Here is an 18,635-nt window from a genome sequence, read left to right as displayed (position 1 = left end):
TTAGATTTAAGGCCGTCAACTAACAATGAGATTTTGGTAAAGAAATTCAAACAATATTGTTTGACGACTCCCTTCTGACAGACTTTCCTCCCATTTTTCTTTTCCCTTTCTTTTATTTTTTCAGTTAAGTTTGGGAAGTTTCCGGTACAAAGTTGCAGAAATGTGTCAAACTAGAGTCACTACCCCTTAGTTTAAGTGTGTACAAATGAAATGGCAAACAGGACAGGAGAACACTGAGAGGACAACATTTAGGAATGAAAGCAGCATTTCATAGTTTGAAGAGAGGGGGTTAAAATTGTACAAAGCGGTTGTTAAGTCTCTTTAAAAAAAAGAAAAAGAACTGGGCAAGGGGTGGAGTCCTTTTTCCTCCACTTCTTTCTTTTTTCTTTTCTCTTAAACGCTCAGGTCAAGCTCAAATTGTCTGGCTCTACTGTCTTCCTATACATAGAAATATATATGCACATATGTAAGTATATACATAGAAATATATATGCACATATGTAAGTATATATGTAATTCAAGCATGTACATACTTATGCACATATACGTGCATGTATTCTTTATATAAAGTACACTTATTCTAATATTTTGAAAGAGAAAATTACTGTATTTCTTCTTCTGAAACGGTATTAATCCGGCAAGGTTAAAGTCATGCAAAGCAGCGCTGGCATGGCAAAGCTCTAGCCTTAGACTTAGCCATGAAGTTAGCAGATTGTGTGTAATGCGTTTGGCTCGAGATTTGTTGTGGTTGAGAGATTTGGGGAAGATTTATCCATTAACACAGTGTTATGTGAAATGACATCTCCTCTCATGGTGAGTTAAACGCTGGATTAGATCTAGAGATTTCAAGGAAATATAAACTAGAACTAATCACATTTCCCTCCTGGGCTCTGCCGCCTTTCGAGCTAAGATCCTGACATTGTAAAATGCAATGGCGAAGATTGTGAGGCTTTCTTTTCTTTTCTTTTCCTTTTCTTAGTTTTCATTTCCCTGCTTTTTTCTTGCTTGCTTTTCTTCCTTCCTGCTTTCTTTCTTAATCTCTTTCCTAGATCTAATTTTATGTATAGAATAAACAATATGAGAAAGAAACACTGGGCAAAATGTCTTGATCCAAGAATAGAGAAAAGGACAGAATAACTGACTGAAAAGTACATTTTCCTGACTGGAGGATGTTATCTTACTTTAGGACCTCTGAAAAAAAGAATCTTGAGTCAATAAACAGGCTGCAACTTAAATAGTAAACATTTTTATATTTGAAAAGATGTAATTGTTTTTTTTTTTTTTTGAGAAGGGTTAGACCTAAATGAACAGGCATATACTTTGAAATGGGGAGGGGATTTTTGGAGTTAAAAAAAAACCCTATTTATTGCTAAAAATTACTATTAACATCCTAGTGGCAAATTAAATGGAACACAAATGTATGAAGTGACTGATTACTGAAAATGTCTTTCCAACATTTACTCAAATAGTGGTAAATCTATCTTTAGGTGCTTTAAGAGAAGAGGGATGGAGATGCTCAGACTTGAAAAATTATTTGAAACAAGTATTTGCCAACTATTTTTAGGGGAGCGATGCAATATCCCAGTGAAAGAGAAGCCACAGGATAAGTTTCTGTTTTAATTTCCCAGCCCAGTGGGGTTCTTTTTGACTAAGCACATTCCACTGAACAAAATGGATTTGCATGATTTTCCCTTGCCTGGTGGAAGAGTTAATTCAAAGTTTTCTCTTCCTTTATTTCTGGGACCGGAAGCCATGGCCTTGTCTCTGACTTAGGTCTTACTCTTTTAGGGCTCAGTCCAGTTATTTGTCTGCTTTCTTTTCACCTTAAAGACTAAGACAAGGGAAGTTTTCAGGGAGATGCCTTGAGTAAAGCAGAGTTAGACTCAGGGGGGAAAAATTATATAAGTAAACAGCCTTACTCCTTGAGATTGCTGGAGAAGAAGCTACAAGAAATTTAAATAGCTCAAGATTAGGATTGTTTGTAGATTGCTGGATAGAAATATAATATCTTCCATGCCCAGGTTTTGTGTTAGTCATAACAAATGCAGTCTAATTCATCCTTGCAGTGGAGGGAAAGGCTGTAAGCCATTGGAGGGATTTCTTTCTGTTGAGATAGCATTAGTATATCTGTATTAGCTTATCACTGTGTTGTGAGAAGAGTTGTACAGTTACAAGTGGTTTAAACATAATATGCTATCAATAGGCATCGCTCAATCTGGCAATCTTTCTTTAGTACTATTGCAGGTCTACTCACCTACACCTGTCTACAACTTCTTTCATACTGTTCCCACATCTTATGTCTCTTATGTTGTATGACTTCATTAATAAAAGAAACAAATGAGGTCTTGACTTTAATAGCTTGTTAGCTTAAATGCTTAGCCAAAGAGTTACCTTGAATAGCTTGAAAGAAATGGCAACATAGTCAGTCAATAGGGATCTAAATAGTACAGACAGAGCCTAGAAAAAGAGCTTTCCTGTGCTTAGCTTCCTTATTTCTCTTGTATCTTTTCCCACTCTCTATACTTCTGGAGGAACAAAAAGGTTAATTAAAGAGTAAGCTTTTCACATTTAACACCCCAATATTGTAAGAACATTTAACCAATGTCTCCTTTTTAAATGGACTATCTTGGTTAATGCCCCCTGGGAATTATGAGCCCTGGAAACTTAGGGCTAAAAGAATTAACCCAGGCAGAGCAGTATACAAATAACTTTTTCTTTTAAAAAATGAGACAGTAGGTTTCAGGGTCAATCCTCTACTCACATCAGTATGACTAATGAGTTTACTCTCTAGTTTCTACTGATAGCCCAAAGGAAGTCTTAAACTAAATGAATGATAACAGCATTAGAAATAAAGCTTTGAATTAGAATTTCTTTATTCGATAGGGAATTGAGGGTCTGTGCACAATTTATCCAATAATATAAGGATAGACATTTGTAAGTATCCTTTCCTATAGTATACAATTAAGGAAGTCTTTGTATATATACTTATGCATATGTGCTTATGTATATATATACATACATATATATATATATAAAGGAAGGATTATGGGAAGTCATAAAAATTCCAGATTGATTAGATTTCATATTGTTAAGAGAAGTTAAATAGCTAGGAAAGATTTTTCATTTGATTTGAATTGTTTAAGTCTAATTTAGAGCAGAACAACATTGAACATTCTGAAAACTAAAACAGACTTTTTTTTTTCCTCCCCTGGGTTTACACTCATGTCTGTGAGTACATAGGCATACTTTACATGGGCATGGGTCAAAGACCAGACACATATTCTTTTAACCCTTATTCAACAGGGCACATTTTAGTTATAACATTAACTTGAAGAGGGCACTTCCTTTGGTTGAAATGCATAGGACAGATCAAGTATAAGAATCCTTACTTGTGCCCACACAATCTCTATTAATTATTTTTAATTACCAAAATTTCTGTCTCCAAAATCTTTCTTTTCTCATTTCCTCACACCCTGTCATACCAAAGACATAATTAGAAGATACTTAAAATGGAATAGAACTTAGGGTTTCCCTTGGTTTTACATGTGTTAGTTGGTACTTTTAAGGCTTATTAAATTAACCCAGTTTGACAAAATAGTGCCTGCAATTATGCATGATTTTGCAGACTGCCCCATCCAAGTTTCTCTTTACCTGGAAGATTTGACTTGAGACTGTTTGTCTTTGTTACTTTTCTCTCTGCCTCTGTCTTTTTTTTTTTTTTTTTTTTTTTTTTTTTGCCTCTGTCTTTTTCCATCTCCTTCCCTTACCAGCACCTCTGCCTCACCATTTTAATGTATTTATATGATATGTTTCATGAATACACACACACACACATACCCTCCCCCCATATATACTCCCTGCTCTAATTATATATCTATCTATTTGCTTTGACTGGAGTCTCTCTCTCTCTCTCTCTCTCTCTCTCTCTCTCTCTCTCTCTCTCTCTCTCTCTCTCTCTCTCTCTCTCTCTCTCTCTCTCTCTCTCTCTCTCTCTCTCTGTCTTGGAATAAGGGGGAAGTCAAGGTTGCTATGCTCATAGCACCTAGTAATATTTTTTTTCACATTTGTGTTGGAAATTTCTAGTCCAAGTATAGACAATTCCCAGTTCAGAGGTTCAGTTAGCTTTCCAGTGTTTACATTGTGTCTTTACATTACTTAGGGATGTATAGACAAAGGTATAGAGCGCCTATGGAAACAGTCCAGGGCAGGTGAGTATGGCTGGCATATTGGTACTGGAGGACTTCTGTAAATGAACCACTCACTCCTTTGAGAGAAACAGTTGGGAGAATTTTTCCCAGAAATACAAACTATGATCCAGGGCCAGGGATTTTGTTTTAAGTGTTTGATTAAAAAATATATACGTGCATAATGATCTCTCTCTCTCACACACACACACACACACACACACACACACACACACACACACACACATCCCTGAGCCACATCTGGAGTATCTAGCTGCTAAACAAACCAGATAGTGGGGATGGCAGGAGATGGAGTAAAACTTAAGTATGTATTTCTTTTAAATTAAATCTTAAAAGAATTTCTTTATTTTATCTACATTAATTTGGTTTTTCTAAGCAAAGGAAATCTAGGGAAAGGAAAATATTTTTCAACAAAGAGCTCTTCTCACAATATCTCTTCTTTTTAAACATATTCTTAGAGGTAGTGAGGTGTAGTGAGAAAAGAACTAAATTGGGAGTCAGAAGACTTGGGTCTCTTCTCTTCTCTTCTCCGACACTAATGTGCTGGGAGCATCATCTGGGGGCAGATCTTGTATTTGTTTCCTTCTCTGTAAAATGAGGCCAATGAATGGAAGATCACATGTTCTCTAAGTCACTTCATCCTTTAAGACTTTTCCCTTCCTATTTCCCTTTTTCCTTTTGCTGGGCCTCCCAGCCCTTGCCCTTTCTTCTTACCCTTTTCTTTCTTTGCCTTTTCTTCCTTCTTTCTGGTTCCTCTCTTCCTTTCCCCCCTTTTATTCCATTTTCTTTCTTTATTTCTCTCTTTTTAACCTTTCCTTCCTTCAATTTTAATCGATGGATCTAACACAGTATTGACTTTCTTCCTTCTTTACACAAATAGAACATGTGCTTTCCATAACCTGACAATGGAAATCTCCTTTGTAATAGTTCTGCAAGCATTTAGGAAGATACGAACATGCTGGCCTTGGTGCATTATAGGAAGTTAAATCTTCTTTAACTTCTTAACAGGTTTTCACCATTATGAAAACAGCCAACTCACTTATATATCTGCAAACCTCAATACTATAAAGTAAGGAATGTGGGAAACTGGAATTCTTTTTTTATTGCCCTGAGTTTTTCCTCAAAAGAGACTAAGTCTTTGTCATGATCAAAAACTAACCGAAAAGGGCAAAAGTCTTTCTGTTTAATTCATTTTAGCTTTGTTATATTTTCCACAGTCTCAATTGCTACATGCATAGAAAAATGGTTTCTTTCTTTCTTTCTTTCTTTCTTTCTTTCTTTCTTTCTTTCTTTCTTTCTTTCTTTCTTTCTTTCTTTCTTTCTTTCTTTCTTTCTTTCTTTCTTTCTTTCTTTCTTTCTTTCTTTCTTTCTTTCTTTCTTTCTTTCTTTCTTTCTTTCTTTCTTTCTTTCTTTCTGTAGATTTGATATAATTTCCATGCCTCCTAATCATCCACGAAGTGTGCTGGAAAGATTTAGCTTCTACTCTCTGCCCCTTGTCCTTCCCATTTGGAACTTAACAAATTTAAATTGACTTTCTGCTTCTAAAATTGATCTTGCTCTTGAAAAACTATGTAACCCCTTTTATCAAACACTTTCTTAATTCATTGAACAAAGCTTACTCAAATCTAATGATCTGAAGAACTGGAGTATTCCTCCAGTTAAATTATGCAATTGCTTTCTAACTATAAAATTCAATTAGGGATTTAAAAAACCAACAACAATCCTTTCCCCCTTATCATGGGGGTGTTTTAGAATCAAAACAAATTGCTGTGTTAATTTTTTTAAAAAAGCATTTTCGCCTTGAAATAAAATCAAAGATTTCTCCAGGGATATTATGCTACATATATATATATATATATATATATATATGTATATATATATATATATATATATATATATATATATATATATATATATATATATATATATATATATATATATACACACTCTAGAGTTATAGATGTAGCTATAGCTGTAGGTATATATTCATGTCTTATACATATATATATATATATATATACATAAACATATATATGTGTGTGTTTCTATAGACACACACAAGCACATATATATATATATCTATAAATATAGATATATCTATAGAAAGATCTATATATCTATTTATATTTTAGTCTAAATGTGGTTTGGAAATTCCTAAGCAACTATTTTGTTGAAGAAAATAAATTCTTAAGCTGTCAATAAACATTGGTGAATGGCAGCTGTCTCTGCTTTCTTAGGTATTAGAAATAGAATATTTATTCCATTCATGATACTTTCTGACAGTTTCAGAAGACATTTCCCAAGTCAGACAGTTTTTGAGCTAGTGTAAAATAGTTACATTGAACTTACAAAAGTGTTTCTTCAGTAAGTTAGACCTATTTGTTTTGAAAAGCAATAGAAATACTTTTGCCTTTTTGACATAGTTTGCTCTATCCATTCTGCAAATTGAGGGTATTGCCTCCTGCTCTTGTTCCTGTGCTAACAATGATACTTATTACTGCTATTATTTATTTTTCATTCTCATGTTCTATAACATAAATTGTTTGGCTGATTAGCAGTTTCAGGCTTAATTATATTTCTCAGTTGCTGAAAGGGACCACTCTGAATTCTCTTTATCTAGTGGGGTACCCATTTCACAACAGCTATATATTTCACCTTACTAAAGGTGAACAGTGCAAATCTGTCCAAGAAAGAATGATATACTGGGCTTTTCCAGACACTCACATTTTATTTGTGGGAAGCATAATTTCTACTACAAGAGTCACTGTAAATTACAATGGCAAAACCATTCCACAACAGTTTTACTTTTCCCTTTGATTAAGTTAAGTATATGATTGTTGGGGGGAGGGAAGGAGAGATGGAGATATTTCTTTATAACAAATGCATGTAGAAAAGTAGGAAAAAAGTAAAAAAAAAAAAAGAAAAGTAGAAAAGCATGTATCTTCCCTTCTTTTTCATTTGCTATGCATTTTCTAAAAAGCTAAATGTTATGTCTGAACCATATAATTTTAAACAAATGAGCCTTTTGAAACAAAGATTCTTTTAACAAGCAAATATTTGAATTTCCATCTTAATTTATATGGTGAATATTAAAATCCTCTTTTTAATAAAAGTACAGGTAGATATTCCAAAGGAAATGCTGAATGGCAAAGAGGAAGATGATTTCAGAGTACTTACTATATGATTAAGATCAATTTTTCTTTCCTGTTTTTCCCTTCTTTTTCTACTATGTTCCAGGACATGGAGGCGTGAATCAATTAGGGGGGGTTTTTGTAAATGGCCGTCCCCTCCCTGATGTAGTCCGCCAAAGGATTGTGGAACTTGCTCATCAAGGTGTGAGACCCTGTGACATCTCCAGGCAGCTTCGGGTCAGCCATGGTTGTGTCAGCAAAATTCTCGGCAGGTAAAGGCGGAAGAATCTCATCTCAATTTCCTTAAGTAAAGACACAAAATGGTGCCCCACTCCCCCCAGTGAAATGAGATAAATAACAGAAAATGGAAACAAAAGGAAATGAAGGTGATTTCATATAGAATTGTCCAACAATTGCCAATCCCCACTTCTTTTTTTATCTGAATAATTTATTGTCCATTCTAAATCATACAGAGGTGGACTAGCACATAAAATGAGTGAAGTAGAAAAGACATTTGGCTTTCAGAGTGCTTGAGAAGTCATTAAGGAGACTAGGGAAGCAGAAGGTTCTTGTGAATCACTTCTACCTTTCTTAGTTCCAGGAGACCACAGATGTTTTATGTTGCCAAGTGCAAAATGGAAAACCCACAAGTTTTGAAATCATTCAGTGAAAAAAATTTTTTTTTCTTTTAAAGAGTATTAAATACTTTAAAAACAGAGTTTCCCTTTGTTATGTCATTTGTGGTCAATCTGTGGGTAAACTATTATGAAATCTTTAAAAAGAGTTTTTCTTTTAACTTTTAAAATTTTATTTGAAGTAGAAGGCAACCCCAAAGAGATCCCCAAATTGCAAAGCAAAAAGTCAGTCAGATTCCCTAAATCTGATATTTGAAAACCACCAGTTTTCCAATGAAGTCTTAAAAGTGCTATGAAATGCATACCTTACTTTTCTAGATTTTGATTTTACTTTAGAAAAAAATTAGATCTGCTTAGACTCCTTCAATTGACTTTTTGACTCATATTGTCAACAATTTTTGCCATTATTTTTAGTTCTTTTTTCTCTTCTTATTTAAGAAAAGTTTTAAAATGTAGTTTCATGTGTATTATATCTTGAAAATTTGTATCTGAATTGGTAGTTTAAAAAACCACAAGTTAACTACTTTTTAGCTCATAGTATTGATGTTTTCCTTATATAATCTCTTGGTTTGAAAAAATATATATTTTATTTTATGAATCATCAAGAAAATGACCTATTGGCAAGTAGAATAATGTACTTAGCTTTAGTCTAATTATATTTTGCTGTCTCTTGGGAAAGCTTGCTACTGGGTGAGAGGAGAGAGAGGGAGGGGAGAAAGAGACAAAGAGAGACAGAGAGACAGAGAGATAGAGAGAGACAGAGAGAGAGAGAGAGAGAGAGAGAGAGAGAGAGAGAGAGAGAGAGAGAGAGAGAGAGAGAGAAAGAGAAGGAGAGAAAGAAAGAGAGAGTTCCTTTGTTTTTACTGAGATATTTTTAGTGAGCCTACATTTTATTTACCATTAGAGACCTGTACACAACACTATTCCAAAGCTTCCCCAATGTAAGTAGCAACTACTCCAATTGAAGACACTGGTTGTCTTGTTATGTTCACTCACCATTGCCCCCAGAACTGGGGTAGGGCTAATATGTAAGCAATTACTTTTCTGATCAGTGACACTGTTGAACTCCTTTGGCTTCTTACCGTTTGAATAGATTTGTCATTAGACGTAGTTGTGCTATGAAGTTAACAGCTGCTATGGAGCTTTGTCATTTAAGTTGTCAACAATAAATTGGAATTTCATAGCTCATTATTTTCATAACTAATAACCACAGTGGACAAAATGTCATTCTAATTAGAATTGCCTTTTAAGAAACAACTTCAGCCCTAAAACAATATGACTGAAGATTTCTGAATTGTGGTCATTGAATCTGTAGATTATTTTGCTATCAGAGAATGAAAGGGATAATGCAGTAGGAGATAGATTGTATTCAGCAAAATATTCAGCACTGGGTCCTTTTAGGAGACATTGAAAGAACGGCAAATAGAACCCCAACTGGGTTGATATGTACAATGCCAGCACATCCCTATTGAAGAGGAAATATTTACATCACTTATCTGTGGGACTGAGCTGTATGACACCAGGTACCTGATGTTTTCAGTAGGTGCACTTCCTTAGAGCCTGGGGATTGTGTCAAATTGTCACAGAGAACTTACTTTCCTCTTCAATGTGTAGTCTGTGGTGAATGTCTTTTGCTCCTCTTGGCCTTTTGGTATAAGATTTCATATTTAATATTGGTACTTGTGATCTATATTAATTGAAAATCTGTTTTCAACATGAGGTTGATTATGGCCTCTTTTATGAAATCCGGAAGACTGATATTTCACATGTTCTGTAGTTTTAGAAATGCTAAAGTTCTGCAAACTCAGGTTGAAATAGTTTTTGCTTGATTTCTGAAAATCTTCACTAATATCTATCAGAAGGTTGTTGGAAATGATGGGCCTTGAGGATTTGATGTGTTCTGGTGGCCCATCTGGGCTAAAATACATTATCTCCTTTTATTGTAATTACTGCCCAGCATTGTCTTCAGATAACATGCTAGAGCGCGGAAAGAAACAACCATCTCTAGTCATAGTAGACATGGAAAATTGACTCATGGGACCAAAGAAACATGATTTCATATCAGGGAAATAAAAAGGTTGTAAATAGATGACTCTTGTATGGTCCCGGGGATCATAATAACAGGTCTCTGATTTGGATTCAGATGTTTTTGCATTATTTTTTTTTTTTGTTCCCTGATGTAAAAATCACTGGATAAAAATAGATTTCTTGGCTAATGTTTTAAAACTGGGAGTTACTAATTAAAATTTTCCAGTAAGTGTAGAAGGAGGGAACAGCTTGACTTTTCTATTCAGTCTTTGTCATGTAGTTGAAATTTGGAAAGGGGGCAATTTCCTTAATAAAATCTCAATTTCCCTGCCATCCCTTTAGATTAATTTAATGTTTGTATAACATATACCAACTTACATCTTAAGCAGACATATCAAGACTTGGATTGTGATTATATTTCTTTAAATTTAATCTACTTGATAATTGATTTTTTCCTGCAGGCTTTGTCAACAGTAGTAGACACAAGCTCTTCATTTATTTAAATATTCTAAACTCCTATTTGTTTGCTTTTTAAAAAAAAAATTTCAAATAGTTTCATTTAGTTTAATACAATAATAATGGCAGGAGGTTGAGGAAAATACTACTTAGATTTTTTAGAACAATATTGTAGAAACAGATTTAAAAATACTGTCTAAATGATTCACCTAAAACTTGTTTTTTTCCCCAACATCTTTTCTTTCACTGTTTGTCATAATGTAACTCCCTCCCCTTGCTGTATTTCATTAAGTAAAGAAAGGACTATAGTAGGAAAATGTCCCTAGAAATTACAATTTGTTGTGTTAGAGCTTACTGTACTGTATCCAGTTGTGATTTATTTTTTATTTTCTTTTTACTACTGCTTCTGATTAATCACACACATTTGTAGTTAATTTTGGATCCTAGCACATCTTTTAATTTTACACAGTATCTGTTGTCTTGACATTATAGAAAAATATATTTTATATCATGATATGATTTCAATTAATGCAAGTTAATGTGTTCCAAGAAGAGTATACTACTGTTATAGCAAAGTTTCAAATCATAGGCTGCAGGGGCGATTTTCAAGGAAAGATTCATCTGCATTTACATTCCTCTATTTTTCTATTATTTCCTCTATTTTGAGTATCACCATATTTTTGACAAAAATCATCTTTGCTTGATTTCTGCCAGTTCCTTATAACTAAGCAATTTTCCCCCCATCTTTGTTACAGGTATTATGAGACTGGAAGTATCAAGCCTGGGGTGATTGGAGGGTCAAAACCAAAGGTTGCCACACCCAAAGTTGTAGAAAAGATTGCAGAATATAAACGCCAAAATCCTACCATGTTTGCCTGGGAAATCAGAGATAGACTCTTAGCAGAACGAGTGTGTGACAATGACACTGTGCCCAGTGTCAGCTCAATTAACAGGTAAAGATTTGTGGGGGAGAGTTTTAGGGATGGGAGAGATGGGGGGGAAGGGATAGCATATCAATGATGGGTACCTTCTTCTAAAATGGAAGACCTGCCTTATTCTTGCTTTACAAATGTTTTGTGTTTTTTTTTTCCCCCAGACTCATTATTAATATAATGTAATTATGTAAAACAAAGAACCAGGGCAGTACTAAGGATAGAAGAGATCTTTTTCTTTCCTTTCCAAGACGATGTATCCCTTTAGATGCTGGTAGTGTATGTGTACTGTCAGGGAGAGGGCAACCATTTTGATACTCTGCCGGGCTATTTGAGATTTCTCCAGGCCTAGACAATAACTCTGCTGTTCCTTTCCCTAGCTTCTTGGGAACAAAGGCAACTCAGAGTGTGCTAGGCTGGGCTGTTTTTTTTTTTTGTTTGTTTGTTTTGTTTTGTTTTTTGTTTTTTTTTTTTTAGCATCGTTTGTGTCGATCAATCTCTGTTTGCCAGTCTGAGACCCCAAATGTAAAACAATGAGTATAAAATAATTAGACTTTAGGTGGAACCAAAGAATGGGCTTCAGGACTAAAGCTTTCAGGGATGGGCATGAATGGCTTGTTTTCCATATTTCCAAGGCTATAGGAGTGCTACCTCTTCTTAGCGCTTCAACTTTTCCAAAGCAGAGGAGATAAATGAGACAACTAACACTGCTTTCCCCTTTTCTTCTCCCCTTCTCATCCCATTACATTCAGAAAAGATTCTTTGGCTTAGAAGTAGCCAAAATGGGAACAAAGAAAGAAAGTTAAGCTGTTTAAAAAGTTAAGGGGAAATGCTTTATTTATTTGACGGGAGAAAAGAATAACAGGATAAGACCAAATTGTCCCAATTTGGACAATTTGAACAATCTTCATGATTGTTATTTTTTTCATGGTTTGAAAAGATTCTTTACTTAGCTGGCTTTGGATAGTAAGTGTTCAGTGTTTGAAATCTGACAATAGCACTGGTTATTAAGTATGGTAAGTTAATGGATATATGGCTAGAAGTACATGGACCAAGGGACCCGAATTTTTGTAGGAAGCAAAATAATTCTTTTGCTTTCATATCAAATTAGGATGTATTTATCAATGACTCTCTATCTTAATAAAGGTATCAGAGATCTTAAAAAAAAACCAACAAACACAGTAGATCTTAGTGGAGAGGTAAGATCTAAATCATAAGATTTAGAGTGGGACATAAAAAGCCATCTATCTCCCTTTCCCCCCAAAGTTTGTGAAACTGTAGAAGGTGATTTACTCTTACACATACAGTAACAATAATTCCTAAGACTGGTGATTTTTTTTTTTTTTGCTACTTTTCCTGTTACTTTTTGAGAAAAAACACACAATTTTTGTGTCTGCTTATGTCATATCCTCCATTGAACCTTCTTGCTAAGGGAGAGATTTTTGCAAAATGAGCTGGTTAGCGAAAACCCAGAGAGAATAAAAATTCCTATAGGTGGTACTCATTTAGAAGAAGGAAATCTCATTACTTTGTGGAGAAATGTAGGGTCGAAGCTTTTAAAATTCACATTTTTGTTACAATTTACTTTAAATGATTATAATACAATTTGTGTGAAATGTCTGCCTTACATACAGGTTCACATAGATCATTTCTACCATATCAGAATTTTTTGCTAAGTTTAACAAAAACTTAACAAATGGATTCAGAAGGAGAAATAAATGGGGAGAGACAGAGACAGAGACAGAGGTGGGGGAGAGAAAGAGAGAGCAGAAACACACACACACACACACACACACACACACACACACACACACAACAGAAAGAGAACAAAACAAAACCCCAAATTAGGCTGTTATTCAGTATCAAAGAAGCAAGAAAATAAAATTTCTCTTTAAATAGATTGTTATGGCCTAATTTTTCTATCTGTTACTCATGACCATTCTGGTAAAAAGAGGACTCCTTTGGTTTTTATATTATTTTTAAAAAATTTTTTATTGATAGCCTTTTTCATATATAGTTAACTTTATCTTTGACCTGAGATTTGCTGAGTTGGGGGACTGTTTTCTCTTCATTTACCTTGTTAGAGTCATTCTTATGAGATGTAGCCTGGTTATACTAGATGGACAGCTGATTTCAGAGTTTGGAATCAGATCTTGTTACATGTAATGCTGTGCAAGTCATTGAACTTTTCTATACCTTGGATATCTCTCTAAAATGATACATTGCAATGCAGGTGTTGGTCTGCATTGGGAGGGGGGAATTTCCTCATGGGGAAATCCTTATACTAATAAAATCAAAAGTGTGGGTCTTCCCCTTGCCTGCCAAAATGTTTTTAATTTAAGCAAGTATTTCATGAAGAGGAAATCATAAGTCTGGGTCTCCCCTTCTCTCTCTACCAAGAGTCATTGTTTTAAGAATGTATTTAAAGACTAGATTTCTGAAACAACTTCATTTGAGGGTCAAAGATAATTTGATTTTTGTGTCTGCTTATGTCATATCCTCCATTGAACCTTCTTGCTAAGGGAGAAATTTTTGCAAAATGAGCTGGACTGGAGTAAAGGTATAGAATTCTGACTCACTGAATTTGATGTAACTCGATTCAAGGTCACTTGACTCAAGGACTGCATAAATGTGATAGGAAAAAGCATTAGATTTGAGTATGAGAAGACCTGAAGTAGACATAGCTTTATAAAAGTTATTTAATTTGAGTTCATTTCCAATAAAAATGGGGCTAAGATTCTTTATGGAGCACAATAATGCTATTGGATTTTTCTCCTATTATTAGCTCAGGATGGGTAGATAGATAGACAGAGAGAGGAGGAACAGAGACAGAGACAGAGACAGAGAGATAGTGTCAAGATATTAGGAGACATCCTCTTTTCCAGAGCGAAGATCCAGCAAGCCACCTGTGCCCTGAGTTTGGCATAACAATAATTCTTTGCCCTCACCTTCTGGAACTAATGGTCTCTAAGCTCAGACAAGCATCAACAGATCCAGACATGAAGGCCTGATTTAAATAGACTTTTTGTCACTAGACAACTTTGCCTCAGTGTTGCTGGTGTACCACACTACTGTTGCTATACTATATTATTTAACTCTTAGTCTAGCTACAAGTATAGAAATCAAAATTCAGCCCCACTGCCTTGGGTTCCCTCTCCTAATCCCACCCCAGTCCCACTAAGGAAGGGGCCCCAGAACATGTATCTCGTCTGTCTTCTTGCTTGCAAGCCATTTCCCTCATTTTGAAATTAAACTTCTGTTTGATTTCTGACTCTTTTCTCTCAAGTCTGCTGTGTTTGGCTCTGGACATTCACAGGTTAGACACTCATTCAATCTAGTTGACATTTAATAGATTGATAAATAATGTATTACTTCCCTCATAGATTTTTTTTAAGGGAATGGCTTTTGTAAATTGTAAAGTACTATTGAAATGATTTCATTATTATAAAATAATTTTAAATCACAATTAAAAGGCATTGTTAAATTGCATTCAACAAATTTTTATTGTTGTCTACATACTTCAGAATCTACCGGGAATTATTCACAAAACTTTGGGAAGCCCCTTCCTCAATGAACTGATAATTTTTTTTTTGAACTGATAATTTTACATGAAATCATTAGAGGATGATACAAGATATTGCTTAATCAAATATCAAAAAGTTGAATGTTAATACTAGCAAAAAGTATTCAGATTTCTGAAGTATTTCATTCATGTTTTTTGTGTGATTTTAAACTGCGCTAAAATTTTTGGGACACATATATACAATTTACACAGGTAGCTCATGAACTAAAAAAATTAAGCTAAAATTAAATATTGTAAATCTATAAATATTCTTTTTTTTTGTATGGCTGAAAGGCCTCAAAAATTTGAACAATTGTTATTATCATTTATATTCAACTTTTACCATTTATCTTAACATTGCATGTGAGTTTATGAGTGCATTTTAAAAAAATGTGTTCTAAAACATTTTTATCTCTAAGTATTGGAGAATTTTTTTGTGACTATTATTTTGTTCTTCAAATATAGAAGGTTAGGAGAATGATTGACCTAGAGAAATATCTTCTTTTAGTATCTTTTTCTTATTGAAAAGTAGACATATAGAAGATGAGTTCTAAGGAAATATAAAATGAATACCAATGATCTTTCCCCTTCTTTCTATCCTGGCTCTGATCATCTCTCCCTGGGGATTGTAAGAAATTTCCAATCAGTTTCTCTGTATCAAGTATCTTCCCTTTCTCATTCATCCTCCATTCAATTGTCAAAGTTATATTCCAAAAGCACCTGTCTGTTCAGGTCATCCCCTCACTCCTGGCTTAAAAAGCTGTAGTGATTCCCCATTGCCTTTAAGATAATAAACACTTTCATTTTTCATTTAAAGTTTATCATAATCTGACTCAAATTTATGTTTCCATTTGTTACTCACTTTCACACACTATGTTCTAGCCAAACCGCCTTGTTTCCACTTCATATATGTTATTGCTTCCAACTCTCTCCCTGCTTATTTATGGGCATCTCTCATGGCGGGAATATACTCCAATCTTCTCTCTTAGAATAACTGGCTTTCTTCAAAGTTCTACTTAAATGTTATTTGCTAAATGGAGGCTTCTTGATTACCTCAATAATAGTGTCCTTCCAAATTACTTGGTGTGTATAGTTTATATTCACTTATATAATAGGAATATTTTACTTCATTTCATAGAATATAAATATAAAATCTTTGAAAGGATGGAGTAACGTTTCATTTTAGTCCTAATTCCCTAATACCTAGCATTATGTCTGGTATTTAGATGCCTTATAAATACCTGTTGTTTGGAATTTTTCTTCTTCTCACTGGGGTAATTCAGTGGAAAAAGTTTAAACTCTGACTCTGTCAAAAATTGTAAGATTGGAGTAATATATTTCTATCTATATGGGCCTTACTTTTTAATATATGGGGATATTTGGACTAGGTGAACTACATCATTAGTTCCAAATCTATGATTCTATGATCTACATGATCTTTGGGACAATCTTTTACTTTGAATAAAGCCTGAAATTTCCTCACTTTAGGCCATTGCTGGGAAAGGAGGAAAATGTATTTCTAGCATACTGAATTGGAACTCAGAATGCATTTGCTCATATAAACAATGTTTAAAATGATGGTTTTCTCTTTCATTTTCACTTCTGTCTTCCTAGCCCTGGAAATTATGTATGAAGCTTTTCAGACACTTCCCTACTTTATCTATTCTCATAATTACAAAAGGAGAAAATTTGAATAATCACAAGTGTCCATAATACCTAACATATTCTTAAGTTCAAAGCCTGAGACTTCAAATGGATTTAACATCTGAATAGATTTTATCCATATGTTAGCAAATGAGTTAACATGTGTAAAGTGTTTTGCAAGCCTTACAATGTAATATAAAAATGCTATTCTTGTTATGTGATTATATTATATGATAATGATTACATGATTGTTATATAAATTATTATATGATTAATTATATTAATTTATGATTTTTTTGTTCAGCAAAGGGAAATATATTTTCTTTAAATTTTGTGGAAAAATTTCTGAATTCAGGGTTAGGAGAGTAAGGTCCTATTCCCAGCTCTGCTATGGGTTAAGTTTGTGATTCTGAACCTCTCTGGGTCTCAGTTTCTTATCTGTAATATGATGGCATTCTATTAGATGATTATTAAGGTCTCTGACATCTCTAATATTCTATGATATTTGTATAGTGTCAGTTAGCGTGTCAATACTCTACAAAATAATGAATGCTAATGTGAATTTAGTTTTCATTAAACCTAATTTAGAGTATATATACTGTGTGCTTTTCTCATGTGAATATTTTGAAAATAATTTATATTTGTTAATATTTCTATCATAGTTGATTAGCTTTCTTATCAAAGTCTATTCCTGCTTCAGCTCCTCATTATGACAATGGTCTCTCATTCCTTTCTGACTCTTCAGGATGAATGCTTACATAGTTATAGGATCATAGATTTTCAAGCTGGAAGGAACTTCAGAGATCTATTTTGACTTCCTCACTTAAAAAAAAGGTTTTTGATCTAGGTCTGTGATTCATCACCATTGTAGAACTATATCTCACCTATAACTTATGTATTAGTGAGTTGCCTGGATTCCTGAAACCTTAAATATGGTACCTATTGTACACAATGTATGTCAGAGGATATATCTTCCTTACTCCTAGATCAGTCCTTGTTTCTATGTCACACTTAGTCCCCCTCATTTTATAGATCAGGGAAAATGAGGCTTGGAGATGATGTGATATGACCAAGTTCACGCAATTTTTTTCTTTGACTCTCAGAAACTCCCTTTCCCTCATGAAAATCCTAAAAGGCTCTTTGTGAAATCACATTGTCAGAGCATTCCTAAGTCAGGATTTTATTTCTTTGATCATTCAGTTGAAAAGGTGGCTTCAATGCCCATTATGTCCAGATCATTTTATGGTTTTGGAAAGTCAAAGATGATCCAAGGTCAAATGATATAGACATTGTGTGATATTTACCTTTCTCAAAGTTTTGTTTAGTCATATGTCATGAGCCTACTTGGGGTTTTCTTGGCAAAAATACTGCAATGATTTGCCATTTCCCTTCTTCAACCCATTTTACAGATGAGGAAACTGAGGAAAAAAATAAGTAACTTGCCCAGGGTCATATAGCTAGCAAGTATCTGGGGCCAGATTTGAACTCAAGTAGAGGAGTCTTTCTCATTCAAAGCTCAATGATCCATCTCCTGCACCATCTAGTTATCTCTCTCAAAGTTTAGGTTTACCCAAACAGAAACCTCTAGAAACTTTGTCCTTTAATTTCATAAATGATAGTTTAGGAACTCAAAAAGAAATTTTTCTATGAATCCAGCATTTTATAATCTCTAACATTAAATAAATAGCATTATAGCAAAGCAGATTGGTTTTGATTCATTGAACTACTAAAGGAGAGAACAGTTACAGGTCTCTGCAGATGACACTCAGATCCATGAAGAATTTACATAGGTTATTGACATAATAATTTCCAATTTATGACGTAGTTCTGTAGTCCTTACATAAATAGTATACTAAATAACAATAGTCAAGAATTACAAAGGTAGGGCTATCACTTGAGAAAATGAAAGTGTTGTTTCATCTAGAATCCTGAGAAATCATCTACTCTAACCCATTTAACCAGAGGAAACTGAGTCCCACAGAAGGACATGATTGGTACAAAGTGGTATCATAGCCTAGTATCTAGTTTTGCTGCTGTTGGAG

At 34.1% G+C, this 18,635-nt stretch overlaps 1 protein-coding gene across 3 annotated transcripts in view; it reads left to right on the top strand.

Moving 5' to 3' along the window:
* Positions 1–18,635, top strand: part of PAX5 (paired box 5) — a 333,546-nt gene that overhangs the window by 15,163 nt on the left and 299,748 nt on the right. For all 3 annotated transcript variants that reach the window (XM_074281761.1, XM_074281759.1, XM_074281760.1), the window contains exons 2-3: positions 7,443–7,608; positions 11,211–11,408. In XM_074281761.1, the coding sequence (XP_074137862.1) occupies positions 7,443–7,608; positions 11,211–11,408 (364 nt within the window). The remainder of the gene's footprint in view (positions 1–7,442; positions 7,609–11,210; positions 11,409–18,635) is intronic.

This window comes from Sminthopsis crassicaudata, chromosome 1, assembly GCF_048593235.1.
Source record: "Sminthopsis crassicaudata isolate SCR6 chromosome 1, ASM4859323v1, whole genome shotgun sequence".
NCBI classification, from domain to species: Eukaryota; Metazoa; Chordata; class Mammalia; order Dasyuromorphia; family Dasyuridae; genus Sminthopsis; species Sminthopsis crassicaudata.
This window is presented reverse-complemented; position numbering and strand designations above follow the sequence as displayed.